This window comes from Balaenoptera physalus (genome assembly GCF_965194825.1).
Source record: "Balaenoptera physalus genome assembly, chromosome: 15".
NCBI lineage: Eukaryota > Metazoa > Chordata > Mammalia > Artiodactyla > Balaenopteridae > Balaenoptera > Balaenoptera physalus.
The window spans coordinates 21,733,270-21,753,968 of record NC_138894.1 but is presented as its reverse complement, the minus strand read 5'-3'; the positions used below and the strand labels follow the sequence as shown (position 1 = coordinate 21,753,968).

At 39.3% G+C, this 20,699-nt stretch overlaps 1 protein-coding gene and 1 long non-coding RNA gene across 4 annotated transcripts in view; one reads left to right on the top strand and one right to left on the bottom strand.

The window, feature by feature from the left end:
- Positions 1-20,699, bottom strand: part of LOC309643308 — a 997,346-nt gene that overhangs the window by 663,904 nt on the left and 312,743 nt on the right. The window lies entirely within an intron of this gene.
- Positions 1-20,699, top strand: part of CTNNA2 (catenin alpha 2) — a 1,185,886-nt gene that overhangs the window by 1,069,192 nt on the left and 95,995 nt on the right. For all 3 annotated transcript variants that reach the window (XM_082425912.1, XM_082425913.1, XM_082425911.1), the window contains exons 10-11: positions 16,626-16,718; positions 17,313-17,469. In XM_082425912.1, the coding sequence (XP_082282038.1) occupies positions 16,626-16,718; positions 17,313-17,469 (250 nt within the window). The remainder of the gene's footprint in view (positions 1-16,625; positions 16,719-17,312; positions 17,470-20,699) is intronic.

Genomic DNA, 20,699 nt, shown 5'->3' with positions numbered 1-20,699 from the left:
ACCATTGTCAAGTTCAGGGACTCTGACTCTAACTGCTCTTGTGTCTGGGTGAACCTCAGGAGCAGGACTGGCCTCAGGCAAAACACTAAATTCAACCAAGGCTGAGTTTCCGATCTCCTTTCTCCAATCTGCTGTCTACCCTCAGTATCAAATTGTGTTTTCTCTCCTATTGTAGCCTGTTGCTTGTAAAGTGCATCTTCTGCCAGAGATTGTATGCTGGAGGAGCATTCAGCACCCTTACCACGTCAGCTTCTCTTACATCCCTCTTAAAGTGACTTTAACTTAAATTTGGAAGGCTGCCTCATTGACTCTCAATTATCTGTAATTACAATAATGGCTTTTCCACTGGTAGGGTTACAGAGGGTGCAATTGTGGTATATATTTTATATATACAGAGTTTGTGTGTGTCTGTGTGTAGGGCCTGGAAACAGACTCCGGGTTCAAATACCGGCTCTGCCATCGTTGGCTGTATGACTTAGGCAAGCTACTTATTCTCTCTCTTAGCTTCTTAACTTCATTTTTCATCATCTGTAAAATGGAAACAAATGGTTACCCATCTTTAAGGTTTGTGGTGATCAATAAATAAGCATAATGTCGGGTTTTGTTGAATATGCCCTGGAGTTAGTCTGCAGGAGTTCAAACCTGACTTTCCTGCTTTCTGTTGTGTGACCATGAGGTAACTACTGAACCTCTTTGGGCCTCCTTCACTCACCTATAGAATGGGAACGACAATAGTACCTACCTCATAGGGTTTTGCGAGGATATAATGAGAAAATGCATGTAAATCTTCTTAAGAAACTGCACAATTAATACTCACACATTTAACTCTTCTTGTATTATTCTAAGCATTGTGAGAATTGAATGAAATTAGAAACGTTGAAAGTGTCTTAGGCACTATTCAGGTACCTAGGATTCCCTTGAATGTAAACTTCTCTAAGAATCCTGGATATAAAGAACTACATGAGTTTTATCCTCCTCCTGTCACCCTTATAACTTTGTAGGGGGAGGGTAACAGAAGATGGTCATTGTGTGTGCACATGTCTGCATTTAGGGGAAAGAATCTGCAAAAAATATGACCCACTTGATTTCAGCACCCTGAGTGGCCAGGAAAATGTGCTTTTGGTGTCAAATCACAGGGTCTCACTTGTACCCAGAATATTAATGAATAATGATAGTAATTTGGCCTCTCTAATTAAAAAGTGTTAAAAAAAAAACCCTGTCAAACTGTTTACTTCTATAGATTTGCAAAAAGTGATGATATGGGGAGATTATATATATATATGTATATTGTCTTTAAAGAAGGCAAAACCAGTGTACTAGCCTGTGGACAATGGTTTGAAGAGCAAAACTTTACCTCGTCATCTCTCACTCTGGAACCATGGGTGGCACCCCACCCTTCAGGCCTTGTTCTGGATCTAATGTGTCCTGGTACATACAAGGTACAACTCCCACACGAAGTATATTCACCTAAAGAGTGCTGTTTTCTTCCAAGTAGACCCTTTGGGAGTTTTGCCCATATTCTAGACATACTGCCTCCAACATGTTTTTTGCACTGATTCTTTGTGAATTCCATTAAAAGTCTTGAACACATTCTTTGGAACATTCTCAAATTTAGTAGCTCTTTAGTCCCTGAGGATAGAATGGGTTTTTGGAAAAGTTACATCTGGTGAAACGATGAATGATGTAACAGAATTTAGGTAAATATAAATACATGAAAGGATGAGGAATCAAAAGGTCCTTGCCTTTGAAGAACATCACTGGAGAAGTGCTTGGGATATGATGGGAGTACAGAGGGCCTCACTGAACAGAGGCAAAGACTTTCAGGACTGGGGTACTTGGCACCATTCATGTCCTGGCCTACAACCTGACAAACACCAGAATATTACCATATTAGAGGGGTTAGCAAGCTTTTATTAAGAGCAGTAATATTTTAGGCTCTGTGGAACAGATAATGTCTCACATTAACCGTTCTTAAATCGAAGACCATATAAAAACAAGCCACTGGCTACATTTGGCCCATGGGCATGGATTGTCAATCATATTTCATCACTAAATATTGCCAATGAAAAAATGTACACCTATATATCTGTATGTATAATATATTCTACTGTGAGATATAGGTATTTAGCTCTTCAAAAGTTAGAAATTTCCCTAAGCTTCAGGGAATTTTAAAACAATAATCATAACTCGCTTACTTAACTAAGAGCATTTTCATAGATGAAAAGACCCAAATATCTTCATAGCTCTCTCCTTTTCTCTATGTGTACACACACAATATTATTGGTGTTTCCATAATGAGTATGTTTGCTAAACCTGGATCCCATAGGGAAAAATAATGTGGAGCCTATTTGAGGCAAAAGGCCACAGTTAAGTAAACAGCTAGCCTGGAAAGCACACAGCTAAACAGAAACAAGATGCATAGAATTTCCTCATGACTTGCTTTTCTCTGGGACTATTCGTCAGAAGGCCGTCTTTACTACATAGCAGGTTAAAGGTCAGGCTGACTGGCCATTCACCTAGACAACTGATTCAGCTAGGGAAAAAGGTGACCCACTGAGGATGACAGCAAAAACAGTTCTCTTGTAGAAAGTTGCTAAGCTGAGGCACACGTGAAGGGCATTGTGGAGCTCAGTCTATTCCTTCGAGTATTGGTTATGATCATGACCTTGGCTGGGAACTGACATGCGCTTTTGCAAGCACAGCTGCTCCTTCCATCTAGATGTGGCTATGGTCTCCTGAGGGTGTGCAGATGAAACCAGGATGCATCTGGGGTCCAAGCCTGGCCATCGTGCTGGACTGTGATGGCAGCATCTGTTGCCCAACAAGGTGGAGGTGGCTTCTTGAAGGTCACCTTGGAAGACACGGGACTCCATGTGGCAGGGCCCTTTCAGAGATGGTTCCCAGATCACATGAAATAACTCTCTGCTTACCCTCTGGCACGGCTCTGCCCTGTTCTCTGGGCATCATAGAAATGTGTTCGATTTCAAAGCTGAGCAAAATACTGGTATGTTTGCAAGTATTGGTGGGGCTTGTGGCCCATAGAAGGAAGGGGATGCAGGGCACTCCACAAGGGACTGTCCACCTTGGGGGAGACTTGTAAAAGCTTTGGTTGTCAATGAAATCAAGAGGCTCTGGCTGTGTGTGTGTCACACAGGACAGAGGTAAGAAAATGCTCTCATAGCTGCAGTTATGATGCTTTCACTTTTGAAGGAGAGTGTATCCACTGGGTTGATGATGTTGGATAGGCAGGAAAAAATTTTCACAGGTGTTACTATACAAAGGAGAACTGGAAGCAGGTATCAGGAACCAGAGTATGAAGGCAGGTAAAGAAAGTAGAACAAGGATGAGCATAAACACATAGAAGGGGGAGAGGGGTTTGGAGACTATCAGAGAGTGCTGCTACACGTGGATGGCTTTGTCTACATTGTTGAATGAGCACGAGGTAGAGCTGACATTGAGAGCTCTCTGTCTTCTCTGTGATGACTGAGGGACCTGGATTACCACCTGGTTTGGGCAAGAAATGGGTGGGGAAAGCCTTGGAAAAGGGGACCTCTGGTCTGCACCCAAACAAGCTGGGACTTGGACACTAGGGGGAGAATTGAAGCTTCACGAGAGAATGTAGGGAAGAATGCAAGAACAGATCTGAACTGAAGAAAGGAAGAGCTGGTAAGTAATGGAGGATGGGTAAAATGGGGAAAGCAGATTTGAGGGACTGAGCCTAGAAAGATTCCGGAAGGCAATGAAAATGGGAGGAGGAAGAATTTTTGTAGATGCTTGAGGGCTGGGAAGGAGCTGATAAGGGTATGGGGCTGGTTTGAAGGTCATTTCTTCAGTCTTTTTCCTTGTGTAGCCTAGGGTCAGAGTCAGGTCATCTCTCCCACCCCCATACACATTACTCTAGTCTACCTGGGAGCCCTCTGAAGTTGTGAAACCGGTTTCTGGGGTTTCTCCTCCAGACAACGCCCATTGCAGTGACCATGCACAGGTTTCTTCCAAGGAGCCCCTGGGAGGACCAGTACCTTCCGTTAGATATACCCTAGGCTTTTGACTGGGCTACCTGTGCAGACTGGTGAAGCCCAGGGTGAAGACTTGCAAGGGGTTAGGTGGAGAAGGAGTAGTGAAAGATGAAGTGGATGTTCAAAGAGAATATAAGTGTAGATGAGGGACTGCAAAATTGATCATCTCGGTTAGTTCAAAGAAGCCCAGAGAGTGGAGGGTGATCCTCTAGCTTCAGGAAGGGGTGATTGATGGGGCTATACTGGGAGGTAAGCCACATGGCATTACTGACTCATATTTGCTTCTTTTGACTCTATTCACCAGCAAACTTAGCATGGGTAGTGGAGAACATCCTAGAAGTCATTTTGGGTGTCTGTTCCCCTCTCTTTCCAACTTCCTGTTCTCCTTTTACTTTTATTTTATTATTATTTTTTGTCTCAGAACTTAACACTGTTAAATAGACCTGGGAGGGGCACGTGGTTTTATAGGCTACAAATATGTGCCCCTTCCTAACCTACTTAATTTTGTTGATAGCACTTGTGCCATAAATACCACAGTATGATAGCTTTCCCATTTCCTGCTATGAAGTTGCTTTGGCATATTTGACAGGTGTAATAAAACTGACTTTTTTTTCTGCCCAGGTTTTCACCTAAACTAGGACTTTGCAATCTTTTTTTCGTAAAGGGTTAGATAGTAAATATTCTTGGTATGTGGGTCCTGTGGTCTCTATCATAAATACTCAACTCTCCCCTCATAGTGCAAAAGCAGTCATAGACAATATATAAGTGAATAGGCAAAGATGTGTTACAATAAGACTTTATTTACAAAAACAGGTGGTCAGAGGAAGAAAAGACAGAAGAAATTTTAGATAAAGATGACAGAGCTTACAGAAAACTCCCTATCCTTAAATACTTCCCCAACAGCTTACCTGGGGAGCCTGAAGTTTCTACACTGTACATCTTTCCTTCAAGTTCTTCAGGACTTGGGAGTATCTTAATTTGGTTAAGGTGTTATGTTAGGAGGGATATATTAGAGAATATTTTCCTAGGAGGAGAAAATACTACTTTAGTGAATACTGTGACCAATTAGCATCCTTTGCTGGGTTAACAGTGATAAGAGGGTATAGGACTCAATAGAGGTAAGTGCAGGCGGGGGCAGGAGATAAGAAAACATTCAGGATAGGGAGGCTGCCCTGTGTGTGAAATCTTGTACAGGGAACCAGAGGGGCCACGAGGATGAATAAAACACAACCATTATTCTCAAGGAGGTTGAAATTTAATTGAAGATGTACAATATCTATATGTATCTGCATATTTAATTCTGTATGTATCCATCCATCCATCTGCACATACCACAAGCAATGAATTAAACAACAGTTTGCGGTAAGTAGCCACCAGTAGGGCAGGTAGTAAGCCTGAAAAGGTTTGGAAGGAAGATCTATTTTTATTGGCCAGTATGAATGGGACGTCTTCATGGACTTGTGGACCTTGAACTAAACCTTGGCTGATTGCTAAGCATTTAATTGGTGGAGGCACCTCCCCCCCAAAAAAACAAACCCTGGAGTATAAAGTGGAGGAAGTAGGGATTTCTATTTCCCTCATCAAGTTGGAATTCTGTGCAAAGAGGGCTGAAGTCACAGGTTCAGTATTGGTTAGGATGCTTAGAGTCCTTCCTCTTCACTGTGGTTATGGCCTTGACTCCACCCCTCCACTTGTCATCTTGAAATGTCTAAGACCAGGCTACAGAGAGTGGCCATACTCATTTATTATCTGGATCTTCAAACCTTCCCTGGCTCCTGCTAAAAGTCAAGCACTGGGTATTTCAGTGCATCCCTTCTTCACTGCTAGAGCCAGAACCTGAAGCTCTGGCTCCATCCATAGGCACCAGGGGATTCATCTCACATATATGAAGGTCAGCATGTTTTATATGGAAATAAGTTAAGATTTTATTTACTTACATGAGACTCTGAGAGACCAAATAGTCGTGGAGAGTAATAACTTAATTCCTCAGTGAATGGTTGGAGAAAACAAAATCCCAGAAGGTCTATAGTAATGAAAAGGGTATTACATTCATTGCATGATTTTAGATAACACATGCTAAGTCCCTCCTATCCTTTTCACACAACCACGTTATTGATGAACAGGCATCAAGAAGGCATTAGGTGATGCTTTATTGCATTATTTTAAGCCACTGAGGTTTTTATATATGAAGGGTATAGATTTATGCTGAGTGATTCAGTTACAAAGCAGGCACATTAATTTGTTCATGAATGTGAACTGGCGATTACCTTCATTAGAGTCACCAGGGCAGACTGATCACTTTAATTTGGACAGAGGCATGCAAACAGTTATTGGCTAGTGGTGTGTGTGTTCCTGAGAGCACAGGCTGTTCAGCATCCCTGAGGAGCCCTAAGAATGCAGATTTGTGTCCTCACAGGTGTATAAGTACCAGCAAGTGTACGAAGACTGGTGGAACTAGGAAGAAACTGTTCCCCAGCACCATGTGGCAAGATGTTGTATAGGTTTCATTTGGTCTTAGCTTCTGAAAGCTGATTTGATGATAAACTGTGGAAAGGATGGCATGGAGAACATATACTTGCTTGCAACTCCAGATTGTAGAACTTGGGACCCTCCTAGTTTGTATGACTAGTTTATGACAAGTTGAATAGTGTTCTACTTTATACTGCATAAAGGCAATTTGTGGGATTTAGTAAATTCAAAAAATTAGAATTGAGTACCAGTGATCCCAGCTATGTACTAGGTGTAGTGAAGGCCTCTGTCTTGCAAGAATTCACAGTCTAGCTGGGAAAATGAAGTGACTTTTTAAGAAATCCTTATTTATACTTGTGGTTTGTAGAATGAAGGCTGGAAAGGCATTCAGATGAGGAGGTGGCCGAGAAGGCAAGGAGAAACAGTGTCCAGGAGTGTAGAGCTAATGCTGGTGACACTGGAGAGTTAATAAATCATGCCTTGCTGGGGACCTTTCAGCAAGCACATGGCCATATGTAAACAAGCGCCGCAACATTTTCCCTAACCCAGAAAGTCCACTTCTGACAGAAGTGAAAACTGGATGCCTAAAGATGTATGTTACTCTGTTTTTAGTAACAGCAAACATTGGAGAGTCCTTTAAATGTATGGCAACATGGAATTGACTTGCCAAATAATAAAGCAAAAACATTTGGTAATTTTATTCTATTATAAAAAATTGACTACAAGTATATAGACACTGGAAATATTTGCGATATAAGAGATTAAGCAGTAACAAAAGGGTACATACTGAGATTGTAACTTTATAAAAATTGTAACTGAAGGAGGCAATAATCACACATAAAGTTGACCTCCCTTTATTCTTTGTCACTGCCTCCATTTTATTTCCTTTGTAGTAATCTTCATGATGTGGAATATAAAAATGCATTTACTTGTCTAATTTAAATATAAGCTTCTCTAAGGAATATAAATCATGCTTAACTTGATCTCCTCTGTATCTTCACTATATGGTACATCTAAGGTACTCAATATTTGAATGGCTGAATGCATCAGTGATTGATATTATTAAAGTATTTATTTTATAGTGACCTTTAAATAAAATGCACAGTATGAAAATAATATCTCTCAAATCCTTGCTGGGTACTGGGTTAAGAACTGTAGCGATTTTCATTTCAACCTTATCACCAGTATGTTTGTTTGTTTGTTTTTACAAGCATTTTTTTTTTTACAGTAGGTCCTTGTTGGTTATCTATTTTAAATATAGCAGCGTGTACCTGTTAATCCCAAACTCCCAATCTATCCCTCCACACTATTCCCCCCGGTAACCATAAACTCATTCTCTAAATCCGTGAGTCTGTTCCTCATACTAAGTGAAGTAAGTCAGACAGAGAAAGACAAATATCATATGATACTGCTTATATGCAGAATCTAAAAAAATGATACAAATGAACTTATTTACAAAACAGAAGCATTTTTAATTGAAATATAGTTACTGTACATTATTATATATGTTACAGGTGTACAATATAGTGATTCACAATTTTCAAAAGTTATACTTCATTTATAGTTATTATAAAATACTGGCTATATTTCCCGTGTTATACAATATATCCTTGTAGCTTATTTTATACCTAATAATCTGTACCTCTTACTCCCCTACCCCTATCTTGCTCCTCTTCCTCTTCCCTCTCCTCACTGGTAACCCTCTTCCTCTTCCCTCTCCCCAGTGGTAACCACTAGTTTGTTCTCTATATCTGTGAGTACCAGTTTGTGTTATCATTGAAAAAATTGAGGCTCACAGAGGCAAAGCACCTTTCTTGGCTGGCAAGATGTAAACTCCAGGCTGCTTGCCTCCAGAGCCCAGCCTCTTGACCATCATATGATTTTTAAACATTAAAACATATAGAATAATCAAGAATGTCAGATGCTTCAGTGAGGTCCTTTAAAACAAAAGCAAGAAAAAGTGTTTCTCATTTTTTCCTCTCCTTCTGCATCTTCATGCTGCCCCAGCTGCCAACCTCTCCTAAGCCATCCTTCCCTGATCAAATTATCCCTGTTGTCTAAGCCTCTTCAGTCCTTCAGAACCTCAGTTACTGGTAATCAGGTTGATAAACTCATCTCGGTCTGAGGCAGCTACATTTTCTTTTTTTTTTTACAAACATTAGCTCATTTTATTATCACCATAAGCAGCTACATTTTAAAAGGATTTCATAATATCTCAGAGTGAAAGAGAGACACTATTGCAAACATTTTTGGGGGCAGCCAGACCTTTCGGGCTCTGCTCCAATCAAGCTGTGAAGGTGGTCACTAAATCTACTCCTATGTCCATCTCTGTGAAAGTTCATTGTCTTCTTAAGGTTGAATCCCTTTGGCATAACGTCGGCTGCTTCTGTCTTGCCTCTCAAAGAATTCAGGGAAGTGTACTGCTTTGTCTCTTACTGAATTAAAAAATTCTCCATCTGTAATATAGGAGGTATGTTTTGTAGAAACCTCGAAATTCTGTATCAGACAGGCATGTATATATTAACACCATTTTGTGTCCTAATTGTATCAGTGCAGGTAACCGAATAAATCTTCAGATTGAGACCATAGCTCTCTTCATTGCTATGATCATCATAGAGAATAACATTTGCCTGGAATTCATGGCATCGTCTCTTGTCCTTATGGTTTCATATGACCTTGTGACTGTGGTGATTGAAAATTCCATAAATTCCCTTTTAATAGTAAATAAGTTCATTTTATCCTCAAATTTATGATGATAATGAAATATTAACATGAGAAGCAAGTGCTTTATAAATCTCTGAATTGCTATTCTGCTTTATTTCAATAGTGTGCTCTTCTTAAAACACCCATATGATACCTGAAGCTGTAAAAATTAGTGAAATGATAAAGTGTTTGGGGGTTGAATGCACTGAATATGTGCTGGTGTCTGGAACTGAACAGAACTGCAAATATTTAAAACTGTAATTTGATTTCCAGGACCAGAAAAGAAGAAAACGTTCTTGTCTTTCTGGTGCACCTCATATCACTTTAGAATTAAATGCCTAAATACTATATTAGCTGAGATTTTTAATGTCTAATTAAGGAGCAACCTTCCAGGTATTTTTGTCTTTTCTTGTAACTGTTCAAACAAGACTATGGCATTACTGAGACAGAGCTACTTTCTGTATGTGATGTCCACACAAAACCAAATTTTTCTTAAAGACAGATATCATAAAATATCAATTATATGTGGAATCTAAAAAATGATACAAATGAACTTACTTACAAAACAGAAACAGACTCACAGTCATAGAAAACAAACTTACAGTTACCAAGGGGAAAGCTGGAGGTGGGGAGATAAATTAGGAGTTTGAGATTAACATATATACACTACTATATATAAAATAGATAACCAACAAGGACCTACTGTGTAGCAAAGGGAACTCTTCTCAATACTCTGTAATGACCTATATGGGAAAAGAATTTTAAAAGAGTGGGTATATGTATATGTATGGCTGATTCACTTTGCTGTACACTTTGCTGGGTTTTTTTTTTTTTTTTTGATATTGAGCTGCATGAGCTGCTTATATATTTTTGAAATTAATCCTTTGTCAGTTGTTTTGTTTGCAAATATTTTCTCCCATTCTGAGGGTTGTCTTTTTGTCTTTTTTATGGTTTCTTTTGCTGTGCAAAAGCTTTTAAGTTTCATTAGGTCCCATTTGTTTATTTTTCTTTTTATTTCCATTTCTCTAGGAAGTGGGTCAAAAAGGATCTTGCTGTGATTTATGTCATAGAATGTTCTGCCTATGTTTTCCTCTAAGAGTTTTATAATGTCTGGCCTTACATTTAGGTCTTTAATCCATTTTGAGTTTATTTTTGTATATGGTGTTAGGAAGTGCTCTAATTTCATTCTTTTACATGTAGCTGTCCAGTTTTCCCAGCACCACCTATTGAAGAGGCTGTCTTTTCTCCCTTGTATACTCTTGCTTCCTTTATCAAAGATAAGGTGACCATATGTGCGTGGGTTTATCTCTGGGTTTTCTATTCTGTTCCATTGATCTATGTTTCTCTTTCTGTGCCAGTACCATACTGTCTTGATTACTGTAGCTTTGTAGTATATTCTGAAGTTCGGGAGCCTGATTCCTCCAGCTCCATTTTTCTTTTTCAAGATTGTTTTGACTATTTGGGGTCTTTTGTGTTTCCATACAAATTGTGAAATTTTTTGTTCTAGTTCTGTGAAAAATGCCATTGATAGTTTGATAGGGATTGCATTGAATCTGTAGATTGCTTTGGGTCATATAGTCATTTTCACAATGTTGATTTTTCCAATCCAAGAAACAGTATATCTTTCCATCCGTTTGTATCATCTTTAATTTCTTTCATCAGTGTCTTATAGTTTTCTGCATACAGGTCTTTTGTCTCCTTAGGTAGGTTTATTCCTAGGTATTTTATTCTTGTCTAACACATTTTATTTTATTTTATTTTATTTTTTTTATTTTTATTTTTTTTTAATTAATTAATTAATTAATTTATTTGGCTGTGTTGGGTCTTCGTTTCTGTGCGAGGGCTTTCTCTAGTTGTGGCAAGTGGGGGCCACTCTTCATCGCGGTGCGCGGGCCTCTCATTATCGCGGCCTCTCTTGTTGCGGAGCACAGGCTCCAGACGCGCAGGCTCAGTAATTGTGGCTCACGGGCCCAGCTGCTCCGCGGCATGTGGGATCCTCCCAGACCAGGGCTCGAACCCGCGTCCCCTGCATCGGCAGGCAGATTCTCAACCACTGCGCCACCAGGGAAGCCCGTCTAACACATTTTAAATCAACTATACTCCAATAAAATTTTTTAAAAAATAAAAAAATAATAGAAAACAAAATAAAATAGATCAACAGCAAGAAAAAAAAACAGACAAATTTGATAGCTACAATGTTCTGTTCATCAGGAACTTCTAGCTGTGCGGTGTTTTTTGGTACATGTGTTTGATTGAAAACATCTTGCATTTTAAGTAATCACAATGTATTTTTGTGAGGGCTCCACGCATTCTTGATTTTGTCAATTTTATCTCTGCCATCAGTGTCCCTGGAATATCTCTATCTGTTTTTGGTCAGCTAAGGTGATGATTAAAGTGTTCAGGAATGGATGCCAATCATACAGATTCGGTTTAAGGAGCAAGTTACTTTCTTAGGAGAATCAGCATCAGCTCTCCCTGCTAGTTTATTGTCTTTCTAAAACTGCTAATGATATTATTGTTTGCTTTATCTATTTACCCAGTGTGCCTCCAGAAGAGTGAAAAATATCATAGTCTTTGATCATCCAGAAAATTGTTCTAATCAGGCAATCAGAAAAGCATTATAAGATGGATATCTTACCTCTCCATGATGTGTTCACTGATTCCCAGCCAGGAGTACTGATCATTTCTTTTTTGAACCCTTAAAGCTCTTGTAGTCAGCAGCATACAACTTAGCTACGGCTGCTAAGCTTCCTTCTTTCCCCCAAGATAACTGGTTTTTAAGACACTTAAGTCAAGGATAGAAGACTTTGCCCAGTCTTTTTAGCTTTTACTTCCCCAAATCCATTATGCTCTCAGAAGTCATGGAGGAGAGCTTCCTTTCCTGAGAGAGTCTTGGGAAATTTAGTGCAATTAGCTCACCAAGGAGCTATGCCACCTTTACTCATGGCCTAGTCACTTTCAGTAATCATAAATCAATCTAAATAGCCCAACATTTAATAGTTAATGATAGACTTTATTGTTTTTTGAGCCCCCAGGAAGGCAATTGACTCTTGTTGCCTGAGCTAAATTGTAAACAATTCAAGAATGGAGAAAGCAGAGGCCAGCACCAGCCCGTAAATGTTACCTATTTAGTTGATTCAAGCAGGTTTCAAAATTCTAGTAAATATAATCATATCACTGAATTTTGGTTTGCAGTCTCATAACACTGATCTATTAATGGTATATTTTTCATTTTTTTACTCCAATTAATTTTTTTCTAATGTCTCATGATTCTATTCTACTATTCTCTTCCCCTCCTCCCCCCTTAGGAAGACTATCAATCATGCCAAAAATTTTTTTTAAAGGAGAAAATATTGTGATTTGAAATATAGGACGTTTTATTTCACCAAATAGTTTCTAATATCATAACATAAGAGCTGTAGTTAAAGAACAGGTAGTTGAAATCAATCATTAAGTACCTACTGTGTGCAGTAGCCTTGTACTGGTGTTGAAATATTCACTGGCATTTCAAGCTGCATTATTGATTGGGAGCTGCCTCAAGACTGAAACTTAGTGTTTGCTGCCAGAGTTCTCAAAATCACAATATATAAAACCATGTTCAGAGTCACCACGATGTCAATGAGTCCAGTGAGAAGCACAAAGGCAAGCCAAAGGAAAATAAGGAAGATAGGAACTTGGATTGTGTCCATGACCAATTTAAAATACAGAATCCTGCCTTTGGAGATAGTGAAATCCTTAGCATCATGTTGGAAATATTTTCAGAATGTTGTAGAATATAACACAAGGTAAATGAAATTCTGATTTTAAGTGGACTTAAATAGCAGGAGTACATTTCAGAGTGGAGGCTGCCAGGCTTTAGGATTTATAAATCTGTAAATTAAAGAGAATAAATAATTGAGGAACTATTGGGAGTTGTCACTTCTTTATTTATTTATTGTTTTTTTTCACTTCTTTATTTTTGCTAAGTGTTGCTAGCACTATTCCCCTAATATGATTCTGTTGGGCAATGAGATTCCCATACTAGATCTGAGCCATAATAGAGTTTATTAAACAAAGGATGAAGAAACATTTCAAAAGATACATAAAAGTTTTTGTTTGTTTGTTTTTTATCACAATGTGGAAGTTACTGGTTGGCATCTCCCTCACACAAGAGCCCAGTTCTTCTCAGCCCCAGCAGTCCCAGGATCAGCTTCTGCCTGGGGACCTGCCACCAGCATGTGCAGGAGACTGTGTGGTCTGGAGAGCCACCTCTGTGTCTTATACAAGCCATTACAGTATTCCCTTCTGTTCTTAGGCTGCAAGCCTTACCTCCAAACCATACTCAGGCTTCTCCCTGACTTATACTAGGCTCCCTTGAGACTCGTACAAGTGCAAGAAAGTATTGTATCAGAGCTGGTGATATAATAGATTGTAGTTACTGCATTAAAAAAAAATTTTATTATGGAAAATTTCAAGCATATCTTAAAGTAAAGCCTGTATAATGAACCATCGTATAGTATCACACAGCTTCGACCACTATGAACAAATAGCCAGTCATTTTTTCTATACCTCCACCTATTTCCCCTACCCTAAATAACTGTGAAGCAAATCCCAAACATATAGTTTCATCCATAAGCATCTAGAGATATATATATGTGTGTGTGTATATATATATATATGGCTATGGACACTTAACTGAAGTATTACTAGGGTATTTTAAAACATTACTTAAAAACATATATAAAAGCTGTGGACACTTTAAATAAAATAACCTAATTATTACTAGGGTATTTTAAACATTAACCCCTTAATATCATCAAATATTTAGTGAATTTTAAATTTCTTTCATTGTTTTACAATGTACATATGTATAAAAATTCATTTAAATATTTATGGATATATATATAATGGTTTATTTGTCTATTCAGGATCTATTAAGGTCTGACTTTTTTCTACTAGTTGTCACCATCAGAATTTTCATGATGGCATCCATGTGGTTTTATTTTATATGTTTGCCTCTTGGATTTCTGTAAATTGAGAATCGATCCTAAGGCTGATCATTTTCATGTTTTGTTTTTGTTGTTGTTGCTTTTGGCAAGAACGTTTCATAGGTAGTGTTCTGTCATTCTATCAAAAGATACATAATATATGGTTCTCTTTCTCTTTTTTATTTATAAATATTTTTATGTCAACAGCCATTTAATTCTTGGTCTAGAACCTTTATCTCATTGAGAGTGCTGGTATTTTCTTACTTTTCATCTTACAAAGATGCAAGCAAATATTACCCAAGATCTGATTCCTGGAGCATTTTAAAGTTTTCATGTTGTTGAACTTATATAGAGTCATATGCCAAACTCTTTAGCAATTGTTCACTGCAATGGAAAAGTGTGACCTCAAGTCTCTGTCACATACCAAGCAAGGATGATAAAAAGCAAACAAAACCATCATCTGAAATCATCATTTCATAAAATGAAAGGTTTTCAACAGCAGAAATGGGAAGAATTTAAGATTAAATGACAGAATTTTAAATTAAATACATATATCTTTCTCAAAAATTCATCACACCATCCTGATTTCACATGCCACCATGGACGGGGGACACTGCATTCTGGACTCAAGTAATGGACTAGAATGTAAGAACTATTGTTTAGCTCCATGACGTTAGTAAACATCTGCTAGAACGTAATGTGAAAATTTGTCCAGCCAAATTACAGGACTAACAACTTTATCTTTAAGAGTATCTTTAACTTATTATGTATTCCAAATCACTATATGCCATTTAAAAAAGCTATTAAAAGGTTACTCTTTAATTCAATACACATGTATTGAGCACCGATTCTATGTCACATACTTATTCTGGCGTTTGGAATATAAAATACAGTAGAAATACAAATATAACAAAGATTAACAAAAAAGCAGAGTGGGGACAATCTTGAAATTGAGAACCTGTGTTCTTGCTCTCCCTCCAAGGAGCCTCCTCATACCCCTGGGCGTTTAGTATCCTATGAATGGGTATAATAAGGCATGTTTGTCTTTCTCTTTGAAAACTAAATTACATCGTGAAAATTATCCGAAGAATCAAAGGTAAACTATAAAATGTAAGAAACTACATGATAACATTTGGAACTCAATCTATGGTTTCTCATAATATATATTCTCACTGTAATAGACTTAATATGTTCGTCCTTAAAAGCTTCAAAATGGGATTCTTTGCACTAGTGATTTATTGAAGTCATCTTTGAAAGTATCCCTAGTATCACCATCTATGCATCTCCTTTTGCTGATAAGGAAACAATCCTCCAAATGTGACATGACTTACAGAATGGGTTAGTGGTTGAGCCTCCTGATCTCCAGCTCTGTGCTGCTCTCCCTGTTCCACACTAAGGTTTCTTTCACATTAGGAACTATACACATATGCAGTACATTTGAATCTCCCAGAGCGTTAAGGCATAGTAGGGAGGCAGTCTTGTTTTGGAGAGCAGAAATGAACAAAAAAGTGATACAAAAAGGCAGGTGGCCACAGGGCTCCTAGGGATTCTGTCTGCTAATCATGTACTCTACTTGCCCTACTGCTCCTAGACCTGGCAGCCCTTCTCTTCTCCTTTGCCCTTTCTAATCCCCATCCTCCTGTCCTCTTGACACCAGCTTGATGGGACTGATCAGTGTTTAGATTATAACTTTGTGTGCTGTTGACCTTGGCCAATCAGGCTGGCCTTGTATTACCAATTCTCACTTCTTGAAGAGAAGGAATAACATTGAAATGCTTGACTTGGGAACTTGAATTCAGTTCAGCTGTTTTGGCTGGTATAGTATGTTTTAAAAATCAAACTTGAATGCCTTTATAGTGGACTTGCATGTCCTCATTGGCTGCACACTCCCCCACTGCCTACTGGATTACACCAGGCTTTTCTACACACTTTTCAAAACTGCCTGGCCCCTGAAAGCATTTGAGTTGACTACTGGTGGACTGACATCTTCCTGACAGACTGTGACAGGCAGATCTTGGGTTCTTTGGGGTAACAGACTCTAATTTTCAGTTTACTATGGGTCTCTTTAAAATCAAAAGCATTGCCTGTGGCATCTCTCTCACTGGTCAGAATTTAGTACTGATGTGGCCAAAATCACAGTGCTTTGCATTCAATAATGAGTCTTAGGGAGTTCAAGTGAGAGTGTAGATGGAGGGAAAAAGAGTTCAGAAGAACCCAGTTAAAATGCATTTTATTGTGTGTGCTCAAGAATCTTGAAGCAATGATTTGTTATTACACCTTGCTTTTCTGATAGAAATGCCTACTGACAGAAGACTTAGTAATATTTGGTTTAATACAGAAGGGTCCCTTTATCTCATTTGTGAAAGGATTCTCCTGGATGTGGCGCTCTCCAGGGAAGGTACAAGGTCATGCAACAGTGTATTTTCCCTTGGTCCCAACATCATTTTCATTCAAATCCTCTTCAATACAGGTTGCCAATTTGGCCTGTTCCATCTCCAACAATGAAGAAGGGGTGAAATTAGTTCGGATGGCAGCCACCCAGATTGACAGCCTGTGTCCCCAGGTAAGCCTCATTTACTTTGTTTCCAAAGCCTGATATTTCAGATCTTCTACGCTCCAGCCCTCATGTCACTCATTTCCTTGCCTTGCCCTCTTTCCTCTCACTGGAAAGTGCTACCCATCATTCATGGGCCATTTCAGGTTCTGCCTTTCTCAAAAAGAACTTCAAGCTATTCCAGTCTCTTCAGAATTACTGTGGCAATTATTCTCTTTTCCACTCCTATTGACTTTCTTCTATTTGTCTCGGACTGTTATTTCAATGCTCCATATCTATTTACCTTTAGTGCCTCAACCACTAAATTATATACTTGTGCATGTAGAACAAGAGTTCTATTTCTGCCACATCTGTGCTAAATAGGCTTTGTCCAGTAAACACTTTTTGAAACCTATATCTTAAAAAAAAGAAGAAAAGCAAACAAAAACTAGTAGTAGTTGATAACCTACTTTAACTTTCATGTTTTGATTGTCCTTCCAAACACTGGGAACCCACTTATCTGTGGAAGCTGCAAGGTCCAGGGTTTCAACATGGTCTTTGACCTGCTTGTTCCTCTTTTGAAGAGTGTGGTCAATATGTCCCTGGATTTTTTCTAACAAATAGGTCATCAATGCCGCTCTCACACTGGCTGCCCGGCCACAGAGCAAAGTTGCTCAGGACAATATGGATGTCTTCAAAGACCAGTGGGAAAAGCAGGTCCGAGTGTTGACAGAGGCTGTGGATGACATCACCTCAGTGGATGACTTCCTTTCTGTCTCAGGTAATCACAAACGGGCCCCTTACAAGGCAGCCGAAGGAAGAGAACAAGATGAGATGAGGAATATCTTGCAAATGTCATGGGTCTGTGTTTCAAGTGCTCTCCTTGGCCCTTTGAGCTTTCAGTCATCTCTGCAACTGTGATTGTAACACCCTCTTGAAAATTCTTCTCTGCTGTGCACATTATTTCAAGACACTGAGCCAAAGCATTTGGGGGGAAAACACAAATTTCTGATCAATATATTAGAAACCCGAACAGATTATTTAAGTAGAGTTAGGCTCCTTTTTACTTCCTAGAGTTTTTAAAATAGGATGGCCTTTGATGCATCTGAATCATCCATCTAAAAAAGGGTATGGGATATGAGACTGGTTATGTTTAAAAATCAAAAAACCAATGAGTTATTCCAATTTGGCTGCATTAAGGTTTTTTTCCCCAATAAGTGAAGTTACCCAGGTTTGTGATAACCTGGGAAGAAATGTTAGCCACAGAATGAACGCATTAGAAGGCACTTAGGAGCTATTGAGGCTTTGAGCACTTGACCATGAGGCTGTGAAAAGAAGTGAGAGAAAGTAACTAGTCATCACTGGAAGTTGTAACTTTCTTCTTTGTAAATGAAGCCAGACTGAAGGATGTTGGCGCATTTGAATAACCATGTAGTCAATTTGACCTTTAACGGGGCTCATCGATGCTGTTTCAAATTTGGCTACCAGCCAACTAATGGGCCTTTTTCCAAACACATTTGACTAAACACATTTGGCCCAATTCACCTAGAAAAGTCTCTATGGGAGGCATGGGGGAGGAGGTCACCAGAAACCTCAACCTCCTTGCGAAGCATTAAAATAACCAAGTGACTCTTGAAAATTCAAATTGACCGTTGACTCTACCCACAGGCGTATGGAACTCACACCTGCCAGCTCAGGTGTGCCCTAGGCTTGACCAGGACTTACTGAGGTCTGAGAGGGAGGGGTTGCAGCACAGCTGGTGGGATCCAGACAGAGAGGGCCTCTGACTTCAACAGTGTGGAAGGGATTTCTGCAGGAGGCTTAGTGTATTTAGAAACTTCTCTCTAGTTGCAGTCTTTCCTTTTGCCAAGAAACTGGCAATGAATTCCTAATGGGGGCTTGTGTTTAAAGCTTGTCTGAGAACAGCATAGTTGAATCTGTAGATCTGATGGATGATGGAAAAGCCAACTTTGAAATCATGGAGGGCAGGGCAAGGGAGATGGGAAAAATGAGTGAACACATGCTCAGTATCTATAATTTGTCTGACTTTCTGTTATTTGCTTTAATTCATACAAAAATCTTATAAGATAGGTATCACTATTCTGAGTCTTCCTTTGAGAAAAGTAAGTCACTGAGAGGTAGGTAACTTGGCAGAGGTGTAATTAAAATCCAGATTATCCTCTTTCCAGAATCTATATAGTTCCCAATAAGTCTAGATAGAAGGGAATTTGCCTTTGATGTTTCCAGCTTTCATTGCAGCTCCTTCCCCACCCCCTCACTCTTCGCCATCCCCTCTGGTACCACCATTCCACTCTCTCTTCCCTCTTGGAAACCTGTCTTATTCTTCATTCCCAAGGTGCTTTGTTTTTGGTGACTTGTCAAAGCAACTATTCATTTAAACATACCCATATCCAAGGGTTGGATGATAAAGAACTCAATATGTTGCCATTCCTGGGATTTTTGCTTCACTGATACATGAGCCCTAACAACATAAAATATATGCAAGAAATGCATCTTTCATAAGGTGCTTAGAAATTGTTTGGATAGACATATTGGGGATTTGAGTGGTGGGGAACAGAAGGATGGACACCAGGACTGAGCATCTTTCTTGTATCTAGTCAGTCTTTTCCAGGATGACTATAGGGGTCCCCAAAAGGGGCAGGGGGACTCTCCAACCAGCCTCAGATCTCACACAGCAATCCTAACAGCCCCTGGAAATCTTACTCTACTCCCCTTCTATCTACAAATGAATAGAAAATATCCATATACTACCTTTTTCAAAGAGGAATCATTTCAGAACTTAAAGCTTTCCCAACTTATCCTTTTCTTTAAATGCATGTATGAAAATTTCTGAGGGTAGAGAAAAGTAAGGTGAGGAGGTCTTATCTCAGACTGTTTCAGTAGTGCAAAGCTTTTCTTAATTTACTTCCACCGGGTCTGCCTCTCTGCCACCTTTCTCCCTGCCATTCCTTTGTGCATCTCATTATTACCAGCAACAAGAAAAGACTTTGGCTTCCGCTGATAACACTGCGCAGTCCAACCCCAGTGGTACAAGCGTGGCAGCATGCTATGACAGGAAAATGAACAGGCGCTGTCAGGGAGCCAGCCTTGAAAGGACCTGCTAGAACATGCCTTTGGACTTGACAATCGGAGGCGGCAGGCACTTTTCCACAGATGGGCTTGACAAATAATGACACAGACCACTCTGTCTTGCTGGTAGATTGTAGATACAGCCTGATAGTTGGGGAAACTACTTCTCATCTCTTCTCCGAGCTGGAGCCAAAACATTTGCATCAGTAAATTGCAAGGTTGGCCCAAGAGATATTTTGAAATGGCATTAATGACATTTTATGTATCAGTTTCTTCTTAAGGGAATATCTATTCTGGCAGGAAGCTCTATTTTAAAAACAACAACAGAAAATATTTTTTTAAGGGATAGTTTTGTTTTTCTTTCTTTTTTTTTTTTTCATGCTACCTGAACTTGTGTGTCTGAGTGCTTAATTTGTCCATATGAAATGCAACAAGTTTGGGGAGCTATTAACATTACAGGAGCAAAACCAATTTTCAGATGTGGTCTGGGCTTATAAAAAAAAGTGAAATGGCGTATTAGAACACTTAAACTTTTCCCACTGGGCAAAAACTAAAATTTTTAATAGTGTCTTTTTTTTTTTTTTTTTTTTTTTTAAATTTATTTATTATTTATTTTTGGCTGTGTTGGGTCTTCGTTTCTGTGCGAGGGCTTTCTCTAGTTGCAGCAAGCGGGGGCCCCTCTTCATCGCGATGCGCGGACCTCTCACTGTCGCGGCCTCTCTTGTTGCGGAGCACAGGCTCCAGACGCGCAGGGTCAGTAGTTGTGGCTCACGGGCCTAGTTGCTCCGCGGCATGTGGGATCTTCCCAGACCAGGGCTCGAACCCGTGTCCCCTGCATTGGCAGGCAGATTCTCAACCACTGCGCCACCAGGGAAGCCCCTTAATAGTGTCTTAAAATGAGCATCTTGGCATTAATCACGT